General features: G+C 31.1%; 1 protein-coding gene across 1 annotated transcript in view; it reads right to left on the bottom strand.

Moving 5' to 3' along the window:
- Positions 1-15,701, bottom strand: part of LOC145327739 (uncharacterized) — an 85,570-nt gene extending 69,869 nt beyond the window's left edge. The window contains exons 1-2 of the mRNA XM_080171299.1: positions 14,825-15,701; positions 6,254-6,431 (exon numbers count right to left, since the gene is read on the bottom strand). Of these exons, the coding sequence (XP_080027425.1) occupies positions 6,254-6,431; positions 14,825-15,701 (1,055 nt within the window). The remainder of the gene's footprint in view (positions 1-6,253; positions 6,432-14,824) is intronic.
- Positions 15,702-23,690: the final 7,989 nt, after the last annotated feature.

Here is a 23,690-nt window from a genome sequence, read left to right as displayed (position 1 = left end):
ATTTTGTTTCAACTTTTACATATTTATATTCTGCATATTCATATCTAAGACTCCACAAGTGTTAATGTTCATTTGTTCTACCGTTTCAAAGCTTCGCTTTTATGGGTGTTGTCATCGTTGTTTTTTACTTTAAAGTGTAAAGTATTTTCAGCATTAATCTGACCCTGGGTGTAATTTGTAATAATTTCAGCATATTATTCACAGATTTTATTACTTTTGTTTACACGATTTTTACTAAATTACAAGTAGGAACAACTTTTCCAGTATGGCTTCGAAACCGATAAATATCCACTGGATTAGAGCAGGTTCTCAGCCATGCTGTAAAAGCATGTATAGCATCGTATTACAGACAATTCTCGAAATAGCAACAAAACAAAACTATTTTTAATCTTACAATTTTTCTTTTTAATATCTGCGGAAAACTGTCTTTAATACGATGCTGTAAATAACTATCCTTGTTGTTGAAGTATCAGGAATTTGTTTTAATTCAAAAAACTTATGGTCACGGATCTTACGGGATAAGACATTTTTTTGATTAAAACTTTCAGCTATTATTGAATAAGTTTAGACACTATTAGTTTTTATAACCCAATCAAGAAGTAATAAAAGTACCAAAGTTTTTAAGTTTGAAATAAGAATTAAGGGAAGATTAGATAATGTACAAACTTATATACAAAAAAAATTGGACATAAAGGGAGAAAAGTGCCAATAAATAACCAAATCGACCAACTAAATTGAAAGGTAGTTTCGCTTAAATTAGTTGTTTTATTTGCTCCAAAAATATTTTTCTCGTGTTGTTGCCCTTGGCTTTGAATTCTGTACACAAAACTTCTCATTCACCAAAATATTATTAGTTTCTTCGTATATAGCTTTAAGGAATTAGGGTGATTCAAAATATCTTTATATTTTTTTTATATCAAGTTAAGACAATTTTAACTAAAATTATTTTTAGCGTTATATGGTAGAAATTGGTCATTGACACTTTTATTTTTAAAGGCATTTTATTAAAATTATGTATTACAAAAAAATCAAGGATTAACAAGAAAAAAAACAGGTTAAAAAGTTTTAGAGATATTACAATACAATGTGTAAGGTTAAACGAAATGAAAATTCTACTAATTCTATCATTTTAAGTAGTAAAGTTTGCATGAGTCTCCATAAAGATATCTTGAGAACCTTAACGGGGTGGATGGTTTTATACTATTTTTCTACCCCCCATCTTCCACTGCGTCTGCAATATTAAGTTCCCTACGAATGCAAAGATACTAGAAACGAAGTCATTGGTACTTATTATTCTCATGTATATTTTACCATGTTCGCTTTACTTTACTATATATACCCTAAGGCAAAATTGAATCCAGGTATTACATAAGTAAATATTACTGTCAAGTTATCAAACATCAACCAGTGCAGTGGGGACAATAAAGATATTGCAACTATATTTAAAAAATATAAGTTTTGAAAAAATACACCTGTCAATTTTGCTACTAACTTTTACTTCCGTAGGATGAATAAATCGTTTAAAAAACAAAAAAATAACTAGTTTTGTCAAAATATTTTTTATTCTACATTTTCCATCTACTTGAGTTTTATTATAAGATTGAAATTTTACCTATAACGAAAGAACATTATCAAAACATATATCTACATATATATGCTATTTGGCTCCCAATTATTTGTTTGTTGGCTAAATCTAAGAAATATGGCATAAGAAGACAGTAGCCTACTCAAATTCCACACCAGAGTAATATTATACAAACGGGAGAAACCAAGAGCCATATGGGGGGGGGAGGGGGGGGGGGGGGGGGTGAAGGGGTTATAGGGTTAGAGAAGGGTCAATGTTAAGGGTCAGTGAAATGTTTTAACATACATTTTTTATACAAAATATTTTATATCAAATATGTTTTTAACGCGTGGAAAATGAGCAAAGCTTCTTCAAAACTGTAATTGTTCTGAAGGCGATTTACCAGTTTATTCAGAGATCTTAAAAGATAAGACAATAGACATCCACAATTACGTTAAACAAAATTACCTCTTCTTTAGATAAAAGTTATTGGTAGAAAAGTTTTGACCAACTCAAGATATAATAAAAGTATCGTAATTTTTAAAAGAAAATCATAAAACTTTGGGAACCAGATTAATTTAAAGTCCAAGGTCCCCTCCCTTCCTGAAATTTACTGAACTTTTGGGTTAAAACAAATGAAATAATCATTTAGTAATTCTTGCTAAAATCTTCATAATATTTTGATTTTAAATTTATTATTATTTAATGTTGCTTTACTGCCTGATGATTTTTTTTATGAATGACTTCATTTCCCTCACATGATAGTTTTATCCTTGTTTTTTGTATGAATTTAAAAATTCAATGTTTATGTTAATGAAATCCATAAAAAAAAGTTCACGTTTATTGTGTTCACTTTCTCTATGAATTTGTCATTAATGTTTCTACAAACAGTGACACGATAAAAAATCATTCACTTTAATTCTGAAAATTTCTAAAAGTATGCAAAAAGACAAATTACATAGAAATAATAACATAAAAAGTCCTTTTTTTGCCTTGTTGAAAAGGTTTGATTCAGGCAGCTTTAAATTTGGAATATACTAAGAAACTTGATTTTTCAATTCTGATATTTTTTCGCCTTTTCAAATGTTTGATGATATACATATTTTACCACTGAGCGTTTGTATACATGTGTAACTATAGTACAATCCAAATAAAAGATAGATGAAATAAACTCAAAATTATGAACTTCCAAAAAGGTAAAATGAAAAAGATGCTAAATTTAAATTTTGGCTAAAATAAATGAACGCTTAAATGTCACTGCTATTTTTTAATCACTTTCAATTATAGAAAACTTAAACACATACATCAAATGACACTTTCACATTTCAGATTGACTTATACATTTTTTGGCTAATTCTAAAATTTTTACCACTGATACAAAGTATAACGGTGGCTGTCTGTCCGAAGTTTAAGATCTCGGTAACCACAATAGCAATAGAGCTCTGCTTTTCCGGAAACAAAGTTTTTAGATATTTTTTTAGGGGATAATTTGTTTAGAAACAAAAATAAATCATCAACATTGAAAGACAAATAACTTTTTTTACTAGGTAAGTTCAGGTTTTAAATTGTATTTTAATTTTGATGACTTGAGCTAATAATATTTTAAGAAATACATACTAACTAGCAGATCCTAATTGAAGAATAGATTTACTTTTAAAATAGTATTTCATTTTAATGTATAGAACATGAATTAGATTAAAAGTGAAAAATCATTATACTTGGGGTAGAAAAGCGTAAAAGAGAAAATATGATAACCTCCGAATTAGTTGCCGAATGTGTACGCAGTTTCCTGAGTGTTTCCTCATCCTAGCTCAATATTTACTACTAGCTAAAAATCTTCAAACTTCCCTCAAAAAATCTAAATTTGAATGTATAAACGATTTATACATTATAAATTTGAATTTTTCAAATTTTGATATTTTTTTTAAAGTTTGAAGCTTTTTTAGCTAGTAGTAAATATTGAGCTAGGATGGGGAAACACTCAGGAAACTGCGTACACATTCGGCAACTAATTCGGAGGTCATCGAAAATATTTATCTACACATCACATAGTGTTAAGACGAATAAGTCAATAAGTTTTCTGGTTTAGCGTTTTTCATCTAAAAGGCAATTTCCTCGAATGTTTGTCTTAGATTAGGCTAGGTTAAGTAAGGGTAAAGAGAGCGAATGTCCCATTATGATAGGGTCATTGAGAGTACGACCTTCATACAAGGAAAATTAAAAAGAGGATTTTTTGTTTTCTTTTGGCGTGGGTAGGGGGGGGGGGGGGGAGGGGTTGTAAACAAGTCGATTACGAGCCCATGTAACAATAACATAAAGCAATACATTTTTAAAATAATGAATGTTTTAAAACTATAAATAATTATTTCTATAATTTTTATTTGCAGAAAAATGCCAACACCGAACATCAGATTGTTAAGGGAAGGTTAGAAGTGGTAATGGTCAGATAAATATTTTACAGGGTGTTCAAGGAATATTCTAAGGTAATAATAAAGGACAAGCAATAGATGAATTATTTATGGAACACACAAAGTTATTTAACATTCTAAAAAAGGCTATCTAATTTATAAATTCAATGAAGATATAATTATATGGGTATTAGGACTAAAGAAACAAATAAATGGATTTTATTGGATACCCTGTAGTTTATTATATTATTCTTTTAGTTTACTCATCCCAGAAGAAAAATGTTTCTCTTAACATGATATTAAAAACATATCTATAATTTATAATGCTTCAGCATGATAATTTAATTTTCAGTTAAATCTCTTAACCGTAGAAACATAAAAATTTGATGAAAAAAAATATCCACAGGTATTTGGAATCCACAAAGCGTGATTACATTAAATTGATTTATGCAAAAACTAGGGTTGGGCTGGATACTTTTTGGCCAGATACCGGATATCCGGCAGATTTATAATTCCGGATATCCGGAAAACTACCTGATATCTGGCCGGATAACCGAAAATTAAAGTAGCAAAAAAATATTTGTTCATAAAAATTGGTTGCCGTTTAGCCACCGACTGCCGGCTGTGGCTGCTGCCAAGTAAAGCTGCCGCCGCCAAAAATCATATTTTGAGATTTCTAGTATAAAATTTTCAAAAAATATTAATAAACTTTAAAAAAATCATTTCATGTACCTTGAAAAATAAGAAAATTACAGCCATTTAAAATTTAAAAAGTAGGGATTTTTTGTTGTATGATATAAAAGATTATATTGTCGGATATTCGGCCGGATAGTTACAATATCCGGTATCCGGTCGGATATTAAAATTGGCCGGATATCCAGCCAAACCAGATATTCGGCCCAACCCTAGTAAAAAACAGAATCTTACAACTTTGACAACATTTTGAAGTCATTTACGAAAGCAAATAATTTATTTTTATTTGAAAAAAAAACAAGGATGACAACATCTAAAAGTTACGAAGCAAAATAAATCGAGGTTAGACATACAGCCAATGTAAGTTATGGAGCAGATGTTCATTAATCATGAAAAAAGAATTAGTTGCTAATAAAAATGACGTCATGCAATACAAATGACAGTAAACATTTTACTATTGGTAAATTACAATAGGTCATTTGTATGGTATGACGTCATTTTTTGTTAGGTACTGTAAGCTGCTTCTTGCTTATCTATAATCAATTATTTTCTTATCAAGACTTCGTATATCATTAAGAAACTTGTACCACAAAAATTTATTTTTATTTTGTAACTTTATCTAATTTTCTATTTATTTGTTACTTGTTAAGGAAAATCAATGTAAATTTAATTATATGATTGAGCTATGGATCAGTCTATCTAGGATAGAGTTGCCTTTTCAAAGCAAAGCTTTTTTTATATTGAGGAATGTGTCCTTACTTATTGCGTAGTGTTTAATTTACGTTACACGACAAAATCGTCTTACAATTACATTCAAACTCCACAATCAAATCAAAAGTTTAAAAATTGATTCCTGGAATGATAAGTTATGCTGAAGAAGGTTATGAGCTTAAAATCATCTTGGTCATAAAAAAATAAAAATAAAACAAGCTCAATTTAATATTTTTTTTATAACAGAACAGAAGATTTCTGTGAAAGAAGATTGTTCTAAAAGATATAATGTTACATTGTTACATGCATAAGAACCTCATTGAACCTTTTATGGATGTTGTCATCCTTGTTTGTTTTTGATTAGTGCACACCATCACAACAAATTTGATTATATACTTTTTTTTATATAGACCAATCTTCAAACTATTTTTTCAGAGGGATAAGACAATGGGCAATAAATAGATGTATTACCCAATTAATGACAAACTGTATGCTAAAACTATTAGTAGAAAAGTTTAGACACTGCTAGTTCGTATTCTATAACCAATCAATATTTGATAAAAGTAATTACAGTTTTTAAACCAACGAATGAGAAAAAGTGCCAATAAAACTGTGGGTACATGTATAATTTACAGCTCATTGTCCCCATATTCTGTTTTCCTATATAGTTTTTTTTCTGTAATAAACAAATTACAAAATCTTTTATTACAGGTTATAAAATTTGTAACGTTCATATAAGAAATTGTAAATTGTTAGGATGCTACCCCCCCCCCCTGATTTTAATATTTTTAATAACTGTCACCAATTATACTTAATACAAGTTTAAAGCAATTGGGACTATTCCATCAGTCGAATAAACATTCTGCTTCATGCTTACCTGGAAATGCCGCATTCAGGTTCCTGATGAACCCAGTTGTGATGACCCCTCTTCTCCAGGAGGCTGGCGTGGGTGGACTGCGAGGGTGGCGGTACGGTACGGGGTGCAAGGGAGTCAGCTGACCGACCACGGCCCAGCTCAGGTGACCGACAACAGGTGTAGAACATCGAATCACAACCTTTAAAAAATAAATTATAGCATTGATGGACTTTAAAACTTATGGATAAGATTTAGGGAATTTTAAAGTGAGACAAAACTTTACTATATTTTAATACACTAGTAAAACTTAATTTAATTTAAATATAAAAATATATTTAAATTGTTCCTTTATGCAAAAAAATAGCATTTTCCTATACAAAAATCGAATTTTATTTTTCTAACTTTTTAAAAATCGAAGCTTTTCCTAATTTAGGGTCGGACATACGGAGGGCTCGAACCTTTTATTTATGAGTGTTAGAATTGTCTTATTGTTTTCAAACTTGGTAATATGATTCTGTAACAGATAAGTAAAATTTGGAAAGCTGAACAACTCTGTAATAATTACTATCTAGTCAATATTTCAAATTCAAAAACGCAGATTTTTTTTAGCTTTCCTTCAAAAAAATGTTGAATGAGATGCGTTGATACCTAACATTTAGTAATGTTTGCTTATCTGACGGTCTGCTTCCCTTTCATTGATGTTATCATCCTTGTTTTTATTGAAAACCCAATTTATTTCATTTAAATGCAACGTCCTAAGAACACTTTTTGAATTTTAATGTTTTAGATGGATATTTTATAAGGATAAAAGTAGTTTTATTGTACTTAAAAAGCATATTTAGGATAATTAATCTTAAAGTAAAAGAGAAAAGATGTATTTTGTAGATTATCTAATATTATATGTGTGAGAAAATGGTTATTATCTCACTTTCTAGTAATTATCATAATATTACACAGCTCAGTACATACTCACACATACATTCAAAGTAATTTGATAGTTATTTATCGCATCGTAATATAGACAGCTTTCCGCGGATATTAAAATGAAAAATTTAAGGTTAGTTAGCCCCAAGCGACCGAAGGCCCTTACTAACAAAAATAATGTTAATTTTATGATTTTATTTTATTTTGTCTGTAACACGATGCTATACATGATTTTTAAATATGGCTGAGAACCTTTTCTAATCCAACGGATATTAATCGGGTAAAAAAGTTGAGATTTAAATTTATAAGTTTGATGGTTTAATTTTAGTTTTAACCATCTTATGTAAGAAAGCTAAGCTAACCGACGATCCTATGCTTTACAAAATTAAGATAGTTTTAAGTAAGAAGCCCCTGTAGGCGCAACGCAATAGGTAGAAATAAAGTCAGCCTACATTAAAAATATTATGCAAGTAGTATGGAAGCATTTTTAAAACAATTTAATTAGTTTCTTTTTTAATACCATAATATATTTCTGCGCATGAAATTCTCTTTTTAACCGGTAGTTACGTGAATATAAATGTGTAAACAGGGTTGGAGGGTAAGTATATAGACAGCACTAATACTTATGTAAAAGTAGTAGTATGCCTATCTGTGTATTCCAAGAATCATGCTAACCACTGAACCTATGCATATGGTTCTGTTTTTTAGTAAAGTGTCTTATAACTATTTTTGTCTAGAGAACCTCTACCATCAAATAAGAAAGTGCCCCTAAAAAAAATCCCTCATCATTTTTTCAATTTGAATAAAGTTTTTTTCCTCCCATGCAAACAATACTAAATAATGAAAAAACGAAGTGATTTACGTATAACTTAACCCCTGTTATTAGGTAAACTTTATTACAGGTGTGAGTTCAATGTCGTACACTGAATCACTTTTTAAAATCCATTGAAAACATGTAGCATTACAACAGCATTAAAGCTCCTCCCCCATTTGCCTTACTATCATAAAAAGTACCCCCATGGATCTAAAGGGATAAAACAATGGCCGATAAATCAATATACATCCTCAATGATGATACACATAATTATCCCTTCTGTAGATTAAAATTAGTGGTTGAAACGTTTGACCACTCAACTTATAAAACCAACCAATCAATATTTCCAAAAGTCCCCAAAAGTAGTTAAACTAACGAACAGCCCAATGTTCCCTCCCTCCATGAATGAGTACTCTATATAATCAACTTGCTATTGTGAATCACTAGTGGGTGTGTTTTCGTTTGCGGATACAGTTGTCGAGGTGATACTAGCGGAACTGAAGGTACACCAGTAATACTGTATTGCTCATCTGGCAGAGAAATTATAATTTTAGAAAATTTCTATCTCATTTTTTTGCATATTAATCTTAAAAGCACGTTTTTGCATGGCGAGAAAAAAAGCGGGAAAATATCACCGACAGATGCTGAATATATTTCTCCAGTTCTCATTGAAAACCACTAAAAAGATTTTAAAAAGCTTTGTTTAAAATTTTTATATTCGTCCAAGGTGGGTTTAAGACTATTTTATGAAATTTAGAACTATTTTATAATAACAAGGATGATAACACCCATAAAAGCGAAGCTCTGGAACTGTAGGACAAACACACATTAACACTTTAAGAGTGTCAGAAATGAATAAGCAGAATATAAATGTATGAGTCGAAACAAACTTGTGTAAAAATATGGTAATTTTTTGGCAAAACTGCTGAAATTTAGGCAAAAAATCAACATGTTTTAAATAGACTTTGTGCTAACGCTTTTAAAGTTGCTAAAGAACCATCGTGCAAAGTTTGATAGGACAATTCTAACATGTATAAATTAAGGAAAAGAGTTACGGACGGACGAACGAACCCACACTTATTATAGAAACGCTTCGGTTTTGAAAGGGGCATAAGAAAAAGCTCTTTATATGAAATAATTTTTAACTTCACTGTACAAACATATACTTAAAAGAAATTCAAGCTAATTATGTAAAAAATAAATGAAAGTGTAAATTAAGAATTTTAAGATGGTTAAAAGTGGTTTACAGTGTATGGGAAATTACTTAATATGTTTTCTTTAACTTATACAAAATTAGAATAGTTGAAAGCTAATTAAGATTAAAAGTATGCTGTCATAAATATAACATGGCCAAAATTAAAAATGAACTTTAAAACCTAGAAAACCTTTTTAATAAAACCTAATTGTGTAAAGTAATAATTGCGCCTGCTTTGGGCCAAGGAATTACCCCTACTCTTACAGAGAAGTACTCGCCGCGTTTTGAACCTCATACCTACACGACTACGCAATAAAATTAACTGGTTAAAGTTAAAAACATTTCAATTTTTGCAGTATATATCATACAATATCGCTGAAAGTCTCATTTAAATTAAAAATAAATATTTATGCCTTTGATTTTAAAGCCTATGAACAAAAAAAGGCGATTGACTTTTACTTTTACTTAAGTCTTTTAAGTCATTTATCATTTTCCTCCTTTTAAACTTTTGTTTGGAATTTCCGACACGCATTTTTAGTTGCAAAGCTTATCTATAATTCGAAATGTCAAAGTAAGCTGCTTAAATTTTGTGTCAAGATACGTATGCCCACTCACCATCATATTGTTTGTATATTGTCATATTTCATTTGCTTTACTGTTCTACTTTCAAATGTATGAGATTCGCTACTTAGGTATGTTGTTAGCCTTGTTATTACCCTTTCCGCTCTTGTTTTTTAGCTTCAAATTTAAAACAAATTTTTAGAGCCCCCATGCTGTTTAATGCATTTTTCTTGGGCATGCTCAAATACACACACACACACAAATATTGAGTATATAACAAGAATGCGTAATTTCCCTTTTTAGAAAAGTGAACTATTCTTAGACCCCCAGTTCTTGTAAATAAAGAGAATGAATTGGCAAAGAAAAGAGAAGTTTCCTGTGTTTAGCTTTTGTAAATAAATCACTTAAATGTCCAAGTCCACATTTCTAAACCCCACGGAAAGCCCAACCCTATTTTCTTATTCCCATCTAACCTAGCCTAAGCAACACCAATATAACAAAGAAATTAGGATCGGTGCAACAAAACAGGAATCTTAAGGGATACGACAAAATCGATAAATTGATGTACATCCCCAATGATAATACACTGACTTAATGAACCAACCAAACCGTCCCCAAAGTTGTTAATTCAACGAATAAAAAAACGTTATTATAAATCTTTGGGAACTACGGTAAATAATAAACAGTCCAATGTCCCCCCCCCCTCCCTGTTCAACAAAAATGAACTCCAAGGGGGAAGGGGATATGGGTTGTCTACTTCCATTGAAAGGGTTTCTGCCCAAGAATATACATACATACAACATCCAAGTATACATACGCACGACCAGCCTTGAACTCAGCTCCAATACCATTTAAGGTCATTTCTCGATCCGTATACCCACACACACACATTCCACATATGATTTATATATTTATTTAATTTTGTTGTATATGTCAAATGCACCAATAATCAGGATAATATGATATAAAATTAATTGATTTCGTTAATTTAATTTCACTAAAACTAAAGAGTTCTAAGGGGATAAGACAATGGTTGATAAATTAATATACATCCATAATGATAATGACAAAATTATCCCTTCTGTAGATTATAAAAAATGGTTAAAACGTTTAAACACTTAACTTAATGAAACAACAAATCAAAATTCACTAAAAATCCACAAAGTTGTTAAGCCAACGAATAAGAAAACGTTAAACTTTGGGGACTAATGTAATAAACAGCCTAATGTCCCCTCCCTCCTTGATTGTGCGGTTACTAAATAACTGTGGTAAATCTGTGCGTTATTCTATGCGTCTATAAATGAATAAAATGACTTTCTCTATACACGTTGAAATCATTTTATTTACCCGTAAACACAAGCCTACAAATGCCTCCATCTAAACTATTCAAATCTTTTATTGTTGAGCTATGTCCTTTTTCTTTATCCTATTATACAAAATAGTAAGCTTTTTTGTAGCGAAGGATCTTGCTAACCACTGAACCGATATGGTTCTCATTTACAAGTGAAGCTTCCTATAGGTCTTGATATGGTTTTAGGCAATATATGTTATAAACAAGAATAGGTATAGTTTTAGGCTATTTTTATACACTTCCATATCCCTTCGATAGAGCCCATAGATGCGAGAGGCACACCCGCTATAGTCAATATCAAAGTGTATTGTCATATTTTTGCTGCAATGTATAATATTATTCTTACATCTAATTCACGAATCTCTTTTTCTGCGTAAACTTTTGCCCCTTTTTCCAGCTAAAAAATCTGGCAAAAATGCAATATAAACACATGAAGTGAAAAAAAGTTTTAAGAATGCAACATTAAAAAAGTTAGGACCTTTTAGTTTATAAGTGGACCCCTCTAAAGATTAAAACCCCCTTCCCCCCTTGTTTCATGTCTTAAGCTTAAGATATCAATGACTAATCTGAACTGATTTAGTTCTCACTTTTCAAGAAGCTTCACATAAGATATGTGATAGTTTTTCATATAACATTGTACTAAATGTTACTAAATGTACGTGAATTCAATTATTTTATATTTTTCTAATGCTAACAGTTTTCTGTTCATAAAATATTAAATCAAAAAATGTTTGTCTCTTTAAATAATTTTTAAAAACTAGAAGAACATATAGGAGGGGGGGGGGGGGTGGCCAAATGGCAGTAATTGGGATTTATGCCATTAAAATTCTATGTGTTTACTCCAATTTCCTCTGTAAACTTTTACTTGGAAAAAGCCTAAAATTTTCAAATGAGTACCTAAAGAGTTTTTTTTTAAAGAATAAGATTATTTCAATATTTCCTTTAAATTTTTATACTAACACCGATTAACTATGATGATGTAGTTGTTTTTGTAGCTACCATGTTGTACGTATGTAAGTTAAGTTTTCAATAAAATTAAAATCTTTTTTTTCCAAATGCCTTTGAACAGTTCTGTCTGTAGCAGCCAATAAAACTGGGGAAGAAAGAGTGAAAAATTAATCATATGCAATTGTAATATCCCTCCCTAATATCTAATATCTTATCTAAATAATTACAGAATTTAATAATAGTAAAACCAAATTGTTTATTGTAACATGCAAGAGCAGAAAATAATAATAGTAAAATCAAATTGTTTGTTGTGACATGCAAGAGCATAAAAGTTGTTTTGCACGGATGACAAGTCGAGTTATAGAGCAGCTATTCGTGTTTCAACTATATTTAATATTCATGTCAGATGGCTGACACCTTTCTTCCTTATTTTATATTTAGTGTCAGATACGTGATTGGATCTACTATATATTGGGAGAGCTAATGAATTATAACTTCATATATAATATTAAAATATTAGTTATTCCTATAAGTTATAGATTTACAGAAGAATATCAATGCAAGAAAATCAGTGACCTGAAGGGATAAGACAATGGACGATAAATTGATGAACAACGTATGAAAGATCATGCTTTAAAAACTGTGGATACTAATTTTATTAGCAGTCCCTGGAGAAAAAAAGTGCATTCCCAAAAGACAGTTATCCAAACGTGTATCAAACTGATTTACCCTTTCCCTAGAAGCACTTTTTTGTGTATAAAATTAAAATAATAATAAACATATTTTCCACATTACCCGCCACAATTCAAGGATACACCCTCAATTCATGTTCGCACAAAGTAACACATAAAAATAGCCTAAAACCATCCAAAGATACAAATCTAGAAATTAAAGAGCTTAAAACCATTCCAGGACCTATGGGAAGCTCCATGTAATGGTTTAGTAGTTATAAAAATCTTAAGCAACAGGCAAGAAAACTTACTACTTTATATAAAAGGAGGAAAGTCTATGAAAATTTTAAAAATGAAAAATGAGTTCTTAGTGTAAACATTCTTCTAATTGAAATAAACCAAGATTTTTAGTCTTTTCTCTGACGTAGCTCAATCTAAATTATTAAATATAAATTTGTTGTTATTGTAGTTTTTGTTTTAAAATTATAAAAAAGATCATTAATTTCTTTTAAAATTAAATAAAAAGTGTTAACTATTTAGACACTTACTAGACAATATTTGCTGAAATGCAAGTTAACCCCTTCTCTAGTTCACTTCCTTACACAATATAATTATAGCATGGATTTAGACGTGCTGCAAATGGATTGCCTATTTCTTCACTAATTTCCAAAGTTGTACAGCAGATAACCAAATTATTGCAAACGCTATTTTCAGCTACTCCGGTCAAAGGAAAGCGATATAATGTATAAACGATTTATATATTATACATTTTGTTTTGGAAGTTTGAAGCGTTCTTAGCTAGTAGTAAATAAATTGAGATAGGACGCGGAAGCTAGGTACACTTTCGGAAACTAAAATTCAGTACATCTGTATTTATGTGCATATTTTTATGGGGGACAAGACTATGTCAGATATATTAATCTAACCCTAAATCCAAACTTTAATTATTACAAGCATTTTGCACTCTAAATTTAAAGATGATAAAACTATAGTAAATTTTCTTATCTGTGGATCCCTGAAAAAGTTTATATTTTAATCAATGGCGTGCACAGCGATTCACTAAGGGGGGGGGGATAGTGGTAAAAAGGGGAATGCAATTTCAATTTTGATGGAGGTGTTGAAACCCCCTACACTCCTTTACCACACGCCTCTGATATTTAATCAAGAAATCAAAATATTTTTTTATTTTGTCTTCTAAAAAAGAAGCATATTATTACTTTAATAATTACTAATTTCTATAAAGTGTTTATTTATTGAAGAAGAGGCTAATATAAAATATTAAAAATACCTATCCCCTGAAACATTCTATTATTTTTGAAATCCAATTCTTCTTTTCCTATTCTATTAACCCGTTAAGATTTCGCAAACCAAAAAAATCCATTTTAGGGAGCTTTACATAGGACCCGGAAATGTCCTAGGCTATTTTAATTTCAATTCAAAGGGTAAAAATTCAAACTTCAAATTCATTTGGGGGGGAGGGGCAATCACCCCTTTACCCCCCCCCCATTGGACGTTCTTGGACTGTTTTAGATGTTAGGGGCGCAGGCGCTGGTATCCTTAATACCAAACCCTTTTAATTAGAACAGCTACTTTATAACTAGTTTTAGCTGACAATTTTACATTTGGTAGTTTTGTTGGAAGACTTTAGATAATATTTATATGCAAGAACAAATGGTGTAATAATAAAACTTTTTTTAGCGGATTTCCTGGTGTTATTATTTTAATTTATACATAGAATACACATTTTAGCTAAATTGAACTAATTAAAGCAATTCATGGAATTGTGTAATTAATTCTTGTAATACCAATTATAACCATTTTTAGAAATTCTAAATTTTTCTATTGTAAGTTCATAGTCTATTTTGAATGGAGGGAGGGCCCAATAGCAAATAATTAACACATTCCATTTCTTCAAAATAAGATTTATATCTTGTCTCTTGTCCCATTCCTGTAATTATATTTTATGATTTTTATTTTCGATATAAAAAACATAAACTATTCTTTTTAAAAACACGATTTATGTAATAATGAGATTTTAAAAATAAATCTAACGAAAAAAGTCCAATTTTAACATCTTTATTTATGACGCAGTTTGAGAGATTTTGATATATGACATGTGACAACTTACCTTCCGTGGCAATGCCTCCAGTAAGCCAGCAGACAGGTGTGAGTGTACAGGAACTAGAACCATCACCATTCACACAATCACTGGACCTAGACACTCCAAATATACTTCGGATAGAACTTGCTAGGTTAAATTCGAACCCCTCATCCTGAATGGCCCGCGCCCGTGGCCGATTAACCCTTGCCCGCGGGGCGGATAGCGATGCAGTTGCCCTAGGACTGCCGCCTAGGCCGCGGTACCGTGCAGGAAACCAGCGGGCGGAAGCTGGCGATAGGCCAGCCGACGCAGACTGTGCACGTAAAGAACGATAGTAGCGGGCAAACGGCGATTGAATCCGCCATCTGGCCGCCGTGGAAACTGAACTTGCCGCAGCTGTAGTGTCAACCTCCGGTCCTGTGGTAAAACTTCTTAACTGCGGCCGAAGTGAATAAAGTTTGTATGGATAATAGACTGGCCGTTTCCGCCGCCGCCGCCTACGCCACATTGGCGACGCCGTTCTAGCGCCATAATAACGTCGATACGGGTTGTTTGCATATATTATATTTTCACTTAAATTTCTTGCTATCACATTACTCTTGGTGCTGCTGGGATTATTATAGTTATTCACACTCTGCACCCTCCTGGCACCTTGCACCAGACGGACGCTTGGATTTATGGATCCTGCAGCAACGACTCTACTATCATTACGGCGGCTAGCAGCTACGCTAGCCTCAGTCACGGCATTAACGATATAGACAGATGTGTCAGCGGCGGATGGTTGTATGACGGGGGGCACCACCGCCTTCCCCTGGACTATGGGCGACCACGGGTGGTCCTGGTGGGCTATGGCGGTACATTCTAGTAATATTACCAGGTAGGGAATAATAACAGTATTACTCATCCTGATATGGCGTTAGTTTTTACTTATACATATATTTGATTAAAAATATATATTTCTAGAAGCGCAGCTGCGGCATAATTAGGACAAGTATGTCCTTTTCGTCAACAAGTTATAGTTTGTCTAAACCTGGAAAAAAGGGGACATTACACCTTAATTTATACAGGTACCCAACGTATTGTAAACATACTCTCTAATTCATTAGCTTAGAAAACTTTGGGTATCAGTGTAATATACATGCAGTCAAATATCTCCACTCATCCTGATACAACTTCTTAAAGAGTTTTAAGAATTGCTTATTGTTTAAATTGAAAGACGTAATACTTTTTGTATACATTTTGTAAATTTTGTTAAATGCAAAACAATACGTCAATTCAAAATTATATTTTAGAAGAAAAGAAACAAATTAGTTAAATACCCATAAGCAGCGTAGCAATAAAAGGCTAAATTAAATAACAACAAAATTTAGTTTCAAGGAAATCACTTTTTAATCGGACAATAAGCAAACAATTAAAATAAGATTGGCTAACCTTAGTTATAGAGAAGCTTCGTCTTAGAAAAATATATTAAATAATTTAATAATTTAATAGGATCTTTATTTCATATCTTTGAAAAGACTTTTATCGATAGATTCATAGATACTGATTAAATTTTTGTTAGTAGAGTAAAATAGCTACTCAATAACTACTAATATTGGGTAGGTCCGAACGTCCATTCGTCTCAATATTATAATTGCCCATAAAATATCATTTTTCCCCAAAATCTTGTATTTCTTTAAAATCTACAACAATTTTTGCTTAATTTTTAACTAGACGTTGCGCCCCTAGCACCAAAGGGTTTGTATTCGAACGGGAAGAAAATTAACTAAAACCATCCCAAGACTTAAGTTTATAACAATATAGCCTAAAACCATCTTGAGTTCTATGTGAAGCTTCTTTAAAATGGAGAACTCAATCGAATCAGTAGCTATCAAAAACTTACTGCTTTATAAAATAGGATTGAAATATTATTTGTAAGTTGTACGTACAGAGCTACATATGAACATATTTGTCCATGTTAACTTAGCAACAAGACGGGCCCAAATATTTTGTTGACCAACCAAAATGACCCTGCAATGGTGCAGGTCGTCCCAAAGTGGCCATAAAAAATATTTTTATTTGTTTTCTGTAAAATCCTCTTATAAGGGTCTTCTAAGATTAGTGTTTTGAAATCTTTACATATATATGTTAATTAAATGCATTGACAATAAAAAACTAAAAAATATAAAATGTTTAGTTTAAAGGGTATAATCTTGACGATAACTATAGCCTGAAAGGGTTTACGATTTTTGGAATCAATAATTCCAATAAAGTTTTAAAGTCAGATAGCCGCCTATATTTTTTTTATTTTCCAAATTTCTTAATACAAATAATTTTCCTTCGTGGGTCAAAACTGGTTTGTAGGCAGCGGAAATTTATAGCCACAAAGAAAGTTTTATTTTATCCCTATGATGGCTATAAATCAAAACTACTTAATAATAAAAATCTAAAAATCACTTTGAAATGTCATAATTGTCTGTGAATACAAGAAGAAAAATCAGTCCTTTTCGCGCATTTATATGTGTTGCGAGATCCCTATACATTATACTGTTTTGAATAGTCCATATTTTATTTATAGGTACCTTCTTAATACATCAAACTTGATCCAATAAATCACATCGGCTGAAAATATTCATTTAAGGAAGTTAATTTAAGCATAAGGTTTAGCCTGGGAACAAAAAAGTCATTTTACTTTCATTTTAAAATGACTAATTTCAGACATATGACTCCTATTATCATAATACCACAATTTAGAGTAATTACTTAAATCATTTTTTTGTGGAAAAATTGTCAAAAGACATTTTTTGAAAAGAAACTAGAACAAAAAGGTTTAGAAAACATTAATTTGTTTGTACTTCTTTTTGGTTTGTCTCATTCATGGTTTAAATTAGATGAAAAGGAGGGGGGGGGGGGGTTGAGTCTTTCTCTTTCTCTCTCAGTCTCTCCTAAATTCAGATTTCAATGTCAAACACTCCACACACACACACACACACACAAACACACACACACTGAGCTAGTATAAACATTGCATAGGGGTGCAAACTATATATGTAAAATTACTGCCTAGAAACTAAATAAAGTAAATAATAATAAAACCACATTAATTGTCAGGGCCTAACCAAGAGGTACCCAGAAATATCTTGTGATGATTTGCCTAATTTACAACATTCTAACATACAATAAAATTTCTTCACAATGACATTAACTAAATTTAGTTTAACTTTATAGAGAGTTGGAACAAATTATGAGCGCAAAAAAGTTTTTCATTGATCTATTTATAAATGTACACAAAATTTGAAAATGACAATACATTTTTTCTATCACTATAAGCACTTTTTTTAATAAATAAAATTTAATTACAACAAAACTAACGCCATTCCTGTCATTTTTGACCCCTTTTGAGGAAAAGGGGGGGAGGGGGAGGTAGGTGGGATAAATTGACCCCCCTAGAAACTCACATATCTCTTGATAATGATAACATTTTATCACTTAGAATATAAAAGTATATCACAAAAAATGAAGGCACGGGTTTCTATGATGAAAAGTAAATCTCGACTAAGCGCGAGTGAGAATAGGAAGGATATAGATGATACACACACACACACACACACACGCACACAAACAAATATGGTACACACAAACAAACTTACTTACGCGCTTTTTAACGCACAGATACACGCACGTAACTGCCACGCGCATACACAGAAGCGCAGAGTGTAAAGCACACTCGGATACACGATGGCAGAAACCAGTGTCATAGAATAAATTGTTACAACAAATTTTTTTTTATTATTAATTATTTAAAGCAAAACCTAAAAACAAAAACTACGAATCTTATGAATCTACGAATCACATTGACAATAAGAAGTTAAGCTTCGAATTAAAAAAAATAAAGTATTATATAAAAAAAAAAATCTTCAAATTAATTGAGATTTTTGAAATTTAGCCTGATTTCATAGTAAATTACTGAAATTAAAGTTAAAATATTTTCATTTTTATAATACTTAATAGCATTGTTTGATAAATTTTTCTGCATTTTAAAAAGTACTTTTTAATAATCATTTATTACATTTGTGAAAAAACGTTCTATTATATCAACCAATCTTATCCATGACAATTGCAACTCGGAAACAGCGTACGTATAAAATATGTGTTCTTTTTATCATAACACAAACACATTATACTTCCAAATAAATCAAAGTATCTTATTCAGAGAGATGAAAAAATCCTCTAAATCTTTATCATTGGTATTGTGTAAATCATTTGGTAGGTTGTCTTCTACTTTAACATTTAGTGAATTAAGGCTAAGACGTAAATAAAAACAAGGATAACAACATTCATAAAAGCAAAGCTTTGAAACAGCAGGACAAGCGAACATTAACTCTTGTAGAGTGTCAGAACTGAATAAACATATTATGAATGTATAAGTTTTGACAAAATTATACGTAAATTTGTTGCAAAACTTCTTAAGTAAATAATACTGTTTAAGGACTTACATTTTTAGGACTTATTTAAAGGGTTGCTTCGCTTATAATATTGTACCTTGTTATAATAGAAATCAGTCAGTACTCCAAAAATCAAATCAATAGGATAATTATATCTATAAAAAGTTGTTGTCAAAAAAGTTAAAAATCAGCATGCTTTAAATGGACGTAAGGACTTTCTGTTAAAGAATATAGAGCTGCTACGATTTCTAAATCATGCCGAACTGTAACAGGAATCATCATGTCAGTTTGAAATCAACAATAATATTTTTTTTAAGTTGGAAAAAAAAACATATTTAGGGGATGGGGGATTGGAAGATTGGAAGGCATTGTCACTAAATTACTAATAATTATATTTTCGGTAAATAGATTATCCTTATATAAAATTGATAGGTTGTCTGTCTGCCTGAATGTAATATGTATGTATGTCATTTACACTAAAATCTTATATTTCCTATTTTTTCTACTTTGCGAAGGGTATTATTGATTGGATTGTTCAAAGCAGCAGCATAAAAGCATACAATACAAGCGTATAAAGTGGATTCATTTCTCGTCAATTGTCTTAACCCAAAAGTTTTTTATGCTTCTTTTTATTTTCAAATAAGAAAAGTTCACGAAACCTCTAACCGAAAAGAAATTTAAACAAGGATGACAACATCCATAAAAGCGGAGCTCTGAACTAGGACAAACTAACACGGACCTCCAAGAAACATTATTGTTTCTAATAAGTTTAAAGTAGGATCTATAATATTTCGATGACGGACACTCAGTAGACTGGTTATGTATGCAGGCTTGAGGTACAATGGCAAATAACCATTAAAATACTGTTTCATAAAGTTAATTAATTCTAGATTTAAGAATTTCTTTCTTTATAACTTTTTTTGTATGTAAACTTTTTAAATCCGTAAAACTTGAAAAAAAACAATACGTTTTAAATACGTACAAAATTGGACCCTGAATCAACCCATAACATAAGTTTGGGTTTTATTATGGCCTCGATCATGATTTATATAAAACTAGCGGCTTCACTCCTAGCCTCTAGGGGCTTGGGCCCCAAGAGGTTTTATCAAACCAAATTTTCGTATTTTAGATTTAAAATAAGAATGTAAAAAAAAAGATTTAGTCCATCCCACTATTTTAATTTTAGTTTTAAAAGAATTTATATTTTTTTTCTTGGGGGGGGGGGGGGGTTATTTTTCAATTTTTAGGGGGGTTGGGGGTGTCCAACCCCCCAAGAAAATAATTATAAACCTTCCCGGGACCTATGAGAAGCTACCCTGTAAAGCAAAACCCGATCGGTTAAGCGGTTAGCGAGATCCTTTGCTATAAACAAACAGACAGACAAACAGACAGACATCGATCTACTTTGTATTATAGTTAAATAGAAATAAACAAAAGAAGAATACATGTAATAAAAAACACACTATTAATTTATATGTCTACCTGGATGGAGGGGAAGATGTTTTCTCATTTGTTAGCATAAAAAACTTTTTGATAAATCTTAAATGGTTGGTTCAACTAGCAGTGTCCAAATATTTGCAATAATTTAAATCTACATAATGAGTAGTAATATTTGTTTTCTGTGATAGGGAAAGTACATCAAATTTTCGTCATTTGTCTTATCCATTAAGATCCCTGAAGTCTACTCTATATGCAAATCTATTCTATATCATTATATCTGTTTGTGTGTCAAAATTGAATACGATATTTCCAATAATCACTCATCTAATAGATACAGAAACCAATAGTAATACCCCTCTAATTTTATTTCTACTCCTCCTACCCTAACCTAAACAAAAAAAAATTTGAAACTAACTTTCTTAATTCAATTTTTTATTTTGCAACTGACCCTGCCACGATACAATTTATCCTTATTTATGTGTAAGATTATCTACCCTATGAAAAAAAGCTTAGAATCAATGGTCTGTAAAGAGGAAGGAAGGAATGGTTATGCTCTTTTAGAGTAGAGCAGAAATATAGAATCACGGAATATACTATTCAACTTGATGCTGTACGTATTGGTGCAAAAAATGGGGACAAATTTCAAATTGTTTTGGCGTGTGACGTCATACCCCCATCTCTTTTCTAGGGGGTTTCTTTCCTCCTTCCCTTTTCTTTCCCCTCACTTGTGACGTAAATAAACAGCCCCGTCAAATCAATTTAAAAATTGTCCCCATTTCTTGCACCAATACGTACAGCATCATTAAACTTTCAGAATGTAAATATGCATATTTTTAAAAGCGAAGAGTAGGTCCTTCCATTTTACCCGTAACGGAAAGCTCTTATCGTTAATATGGCATATTATAATTGTCTTATCTACTTAAAACTTTGTATGATAATTTTTTACAGTTAGGTATGATTTAAACAGTGTAGCAACTCTATAATCATTACCAGAATGTCTGTACGTCCCTTTAAAACATAACATCTTTATTCTTTTAATTAAAAACTATTTTTGAATTTGGTATAATTATCCTTTTCGCTTATTTTTTTTTAATATTGATTTCTAGTACTATTATCAAGTCTAAGAAGCTTCCCTTTAATCCAGTCACCAAATGTAAGTATGTCCAATAAGAAATTCAGCTACGATTTCAATTATTCTCTATTTAAGCATTTTAATAGTTATATGCAATTCATACTAAATGTGCTGCTGCTTTATTCTTATTAATTAATGTTTGTTTATCTGACCTTCTTAATTGTTGAGCCTATCTTTTAGGTATGTCCTTGCTAAAAACTAGTCTTTTCTATAATTAAGTTCGTTCCTTATTTCCTAATTTATGATAAATTCTAGACCGTCACTAGAGATATTTACTTATCCTTTTATTTCTCTCAACTAATGGTTTTTCAATGTTACATTATAGGAATATTAGAAAACTATCATTAACTAACAAAGATAGGTCGGAACTTTTTTGCAGCAAAGCTACTTCATAATTTATTTTGAACGTATGTATATGAATATATCATTTCATCACACGTGATAAATTAAACTTTGTATTAATAAACTCCCAGGTATAAAAGGATTGTCTAGTTGCTAAAACCTGGAATTTTCCAATATTGTGCATTTCTGACTTCTGTCTATACCAAAAGATCGGGCTTTCCGCGGATCTAGAATGTACAATTATAAGATTGTACATTTTTATATTCGTAGAAAGCTGGATATAATACGATGCTAGACATGGTTTTTTCGTATGGATGAGAACCGGTTCCTATCCACCGGATTCGAATGAATACGAGAAAGACTTTTATCAATCTTTAAAAAAAAGAAATCGGCCCTAGAAAATTTGCCCTCCCTCAAAAATAAATTTGCCCTTAACTTTTATTTTCGATAACAAAAATTATTGGTGGCGAGTCTCTCTTTTTTTTTTATAGTAGCCACTGATTGTATATAATGTGCAAATCTAGGACTGTGACCAATGAGGTGTGTCTCCAATTTTCTATGAATTGGTAAAAAATAAAATAAAAACTGGTCCCATGATATTGTCATCCTTGTTTTATAGAATCATTTACTATGATTATCATATCAAATGAGTTTCGGTCTGTAAAGAAAAGACAAAAACAAGGAAAAAAGAAATAATTGTTTAAAACAAAGTAAGCTAGGACAACATCAAACAGTAGCAAAACCACCAAGTAAACATGGATAGAAGACACACGGACAAAGTCAGTTACGGAGTAGATGATCAGTGGTCTTAAAAAAGAGGGTATAAAAAAAGAGAAGGATAAGTTAATAAAAAATCACGAAACCTTTACCTTTACATATCATATGTCTTTTAAATAACCGACAATCAGAAGGGCCAAGTAAGTTGTATACTGGATGCTCATTGACAAGGGTTATCTTCAAACACAAAATAAGCAGACGATCTTAAATAGCAGCCGAGTAACTTTGGACCTAAATATGCTTTCTAAATTGGTGACTTAATCGGTTTAGTAATTACCAACAGACAAACAAAAATTTAAAATGCATCCAGGGAATTAAGGGAAGTTTTTTTTAAATGATGAAATCAACAAAAAAATATACTAGTTTATGTAATAAGATGTATGATAGACAAAGACCAAATTGTGTCAAAAATGATCCATGTGAGGGAAAATGAGGGAGATGAGAGGAGAAGTGGGAAAGAAAACCCCTATAAAAGAGATGGATAATCCCTGATTTTTATGACGTCACATGGATCATTTTTGACACAATTTTATCTTTGTCTGTATGATAAAGTAAGAAGGTACAAGTAAGCTTGTCCAGTAAGATCTTTAGGATTCCCCCCAACTCCCTCAAAGTTAGTGAAGAACATGATATAGTTGAATGGTTATTTTCCTCATATTGCAAATGGACCACAGTGCTTTTAAAAGGTTAAAGCCCCCCGTATAGGATATAGTTATAAAAAAAGAGTAGGATTGGGGGGTTTTATGATCATTAGATTTGAGCGAAAGCACTCTCTTAA

This window comes from Acartia tonsa, chromosome 1 (assembly GCF_053477335.1).
Source record: "Acartia tonsa isolate MP-2025a chromosome 1, ASM5347733v1, whole genome shotgun sequence".
NCBI classification, from domain to species: Eukaryota; Metazoa; Arthropoda; class Copepoda; order Calanoida; family Acartiidae; genus Acartia; species Acartia tonsa.
The sequence above is the reverse complement of the archived record's forward strand: the minus strand, read 5'-3'. Positions and strand labels throughout refer to the sequence as shown.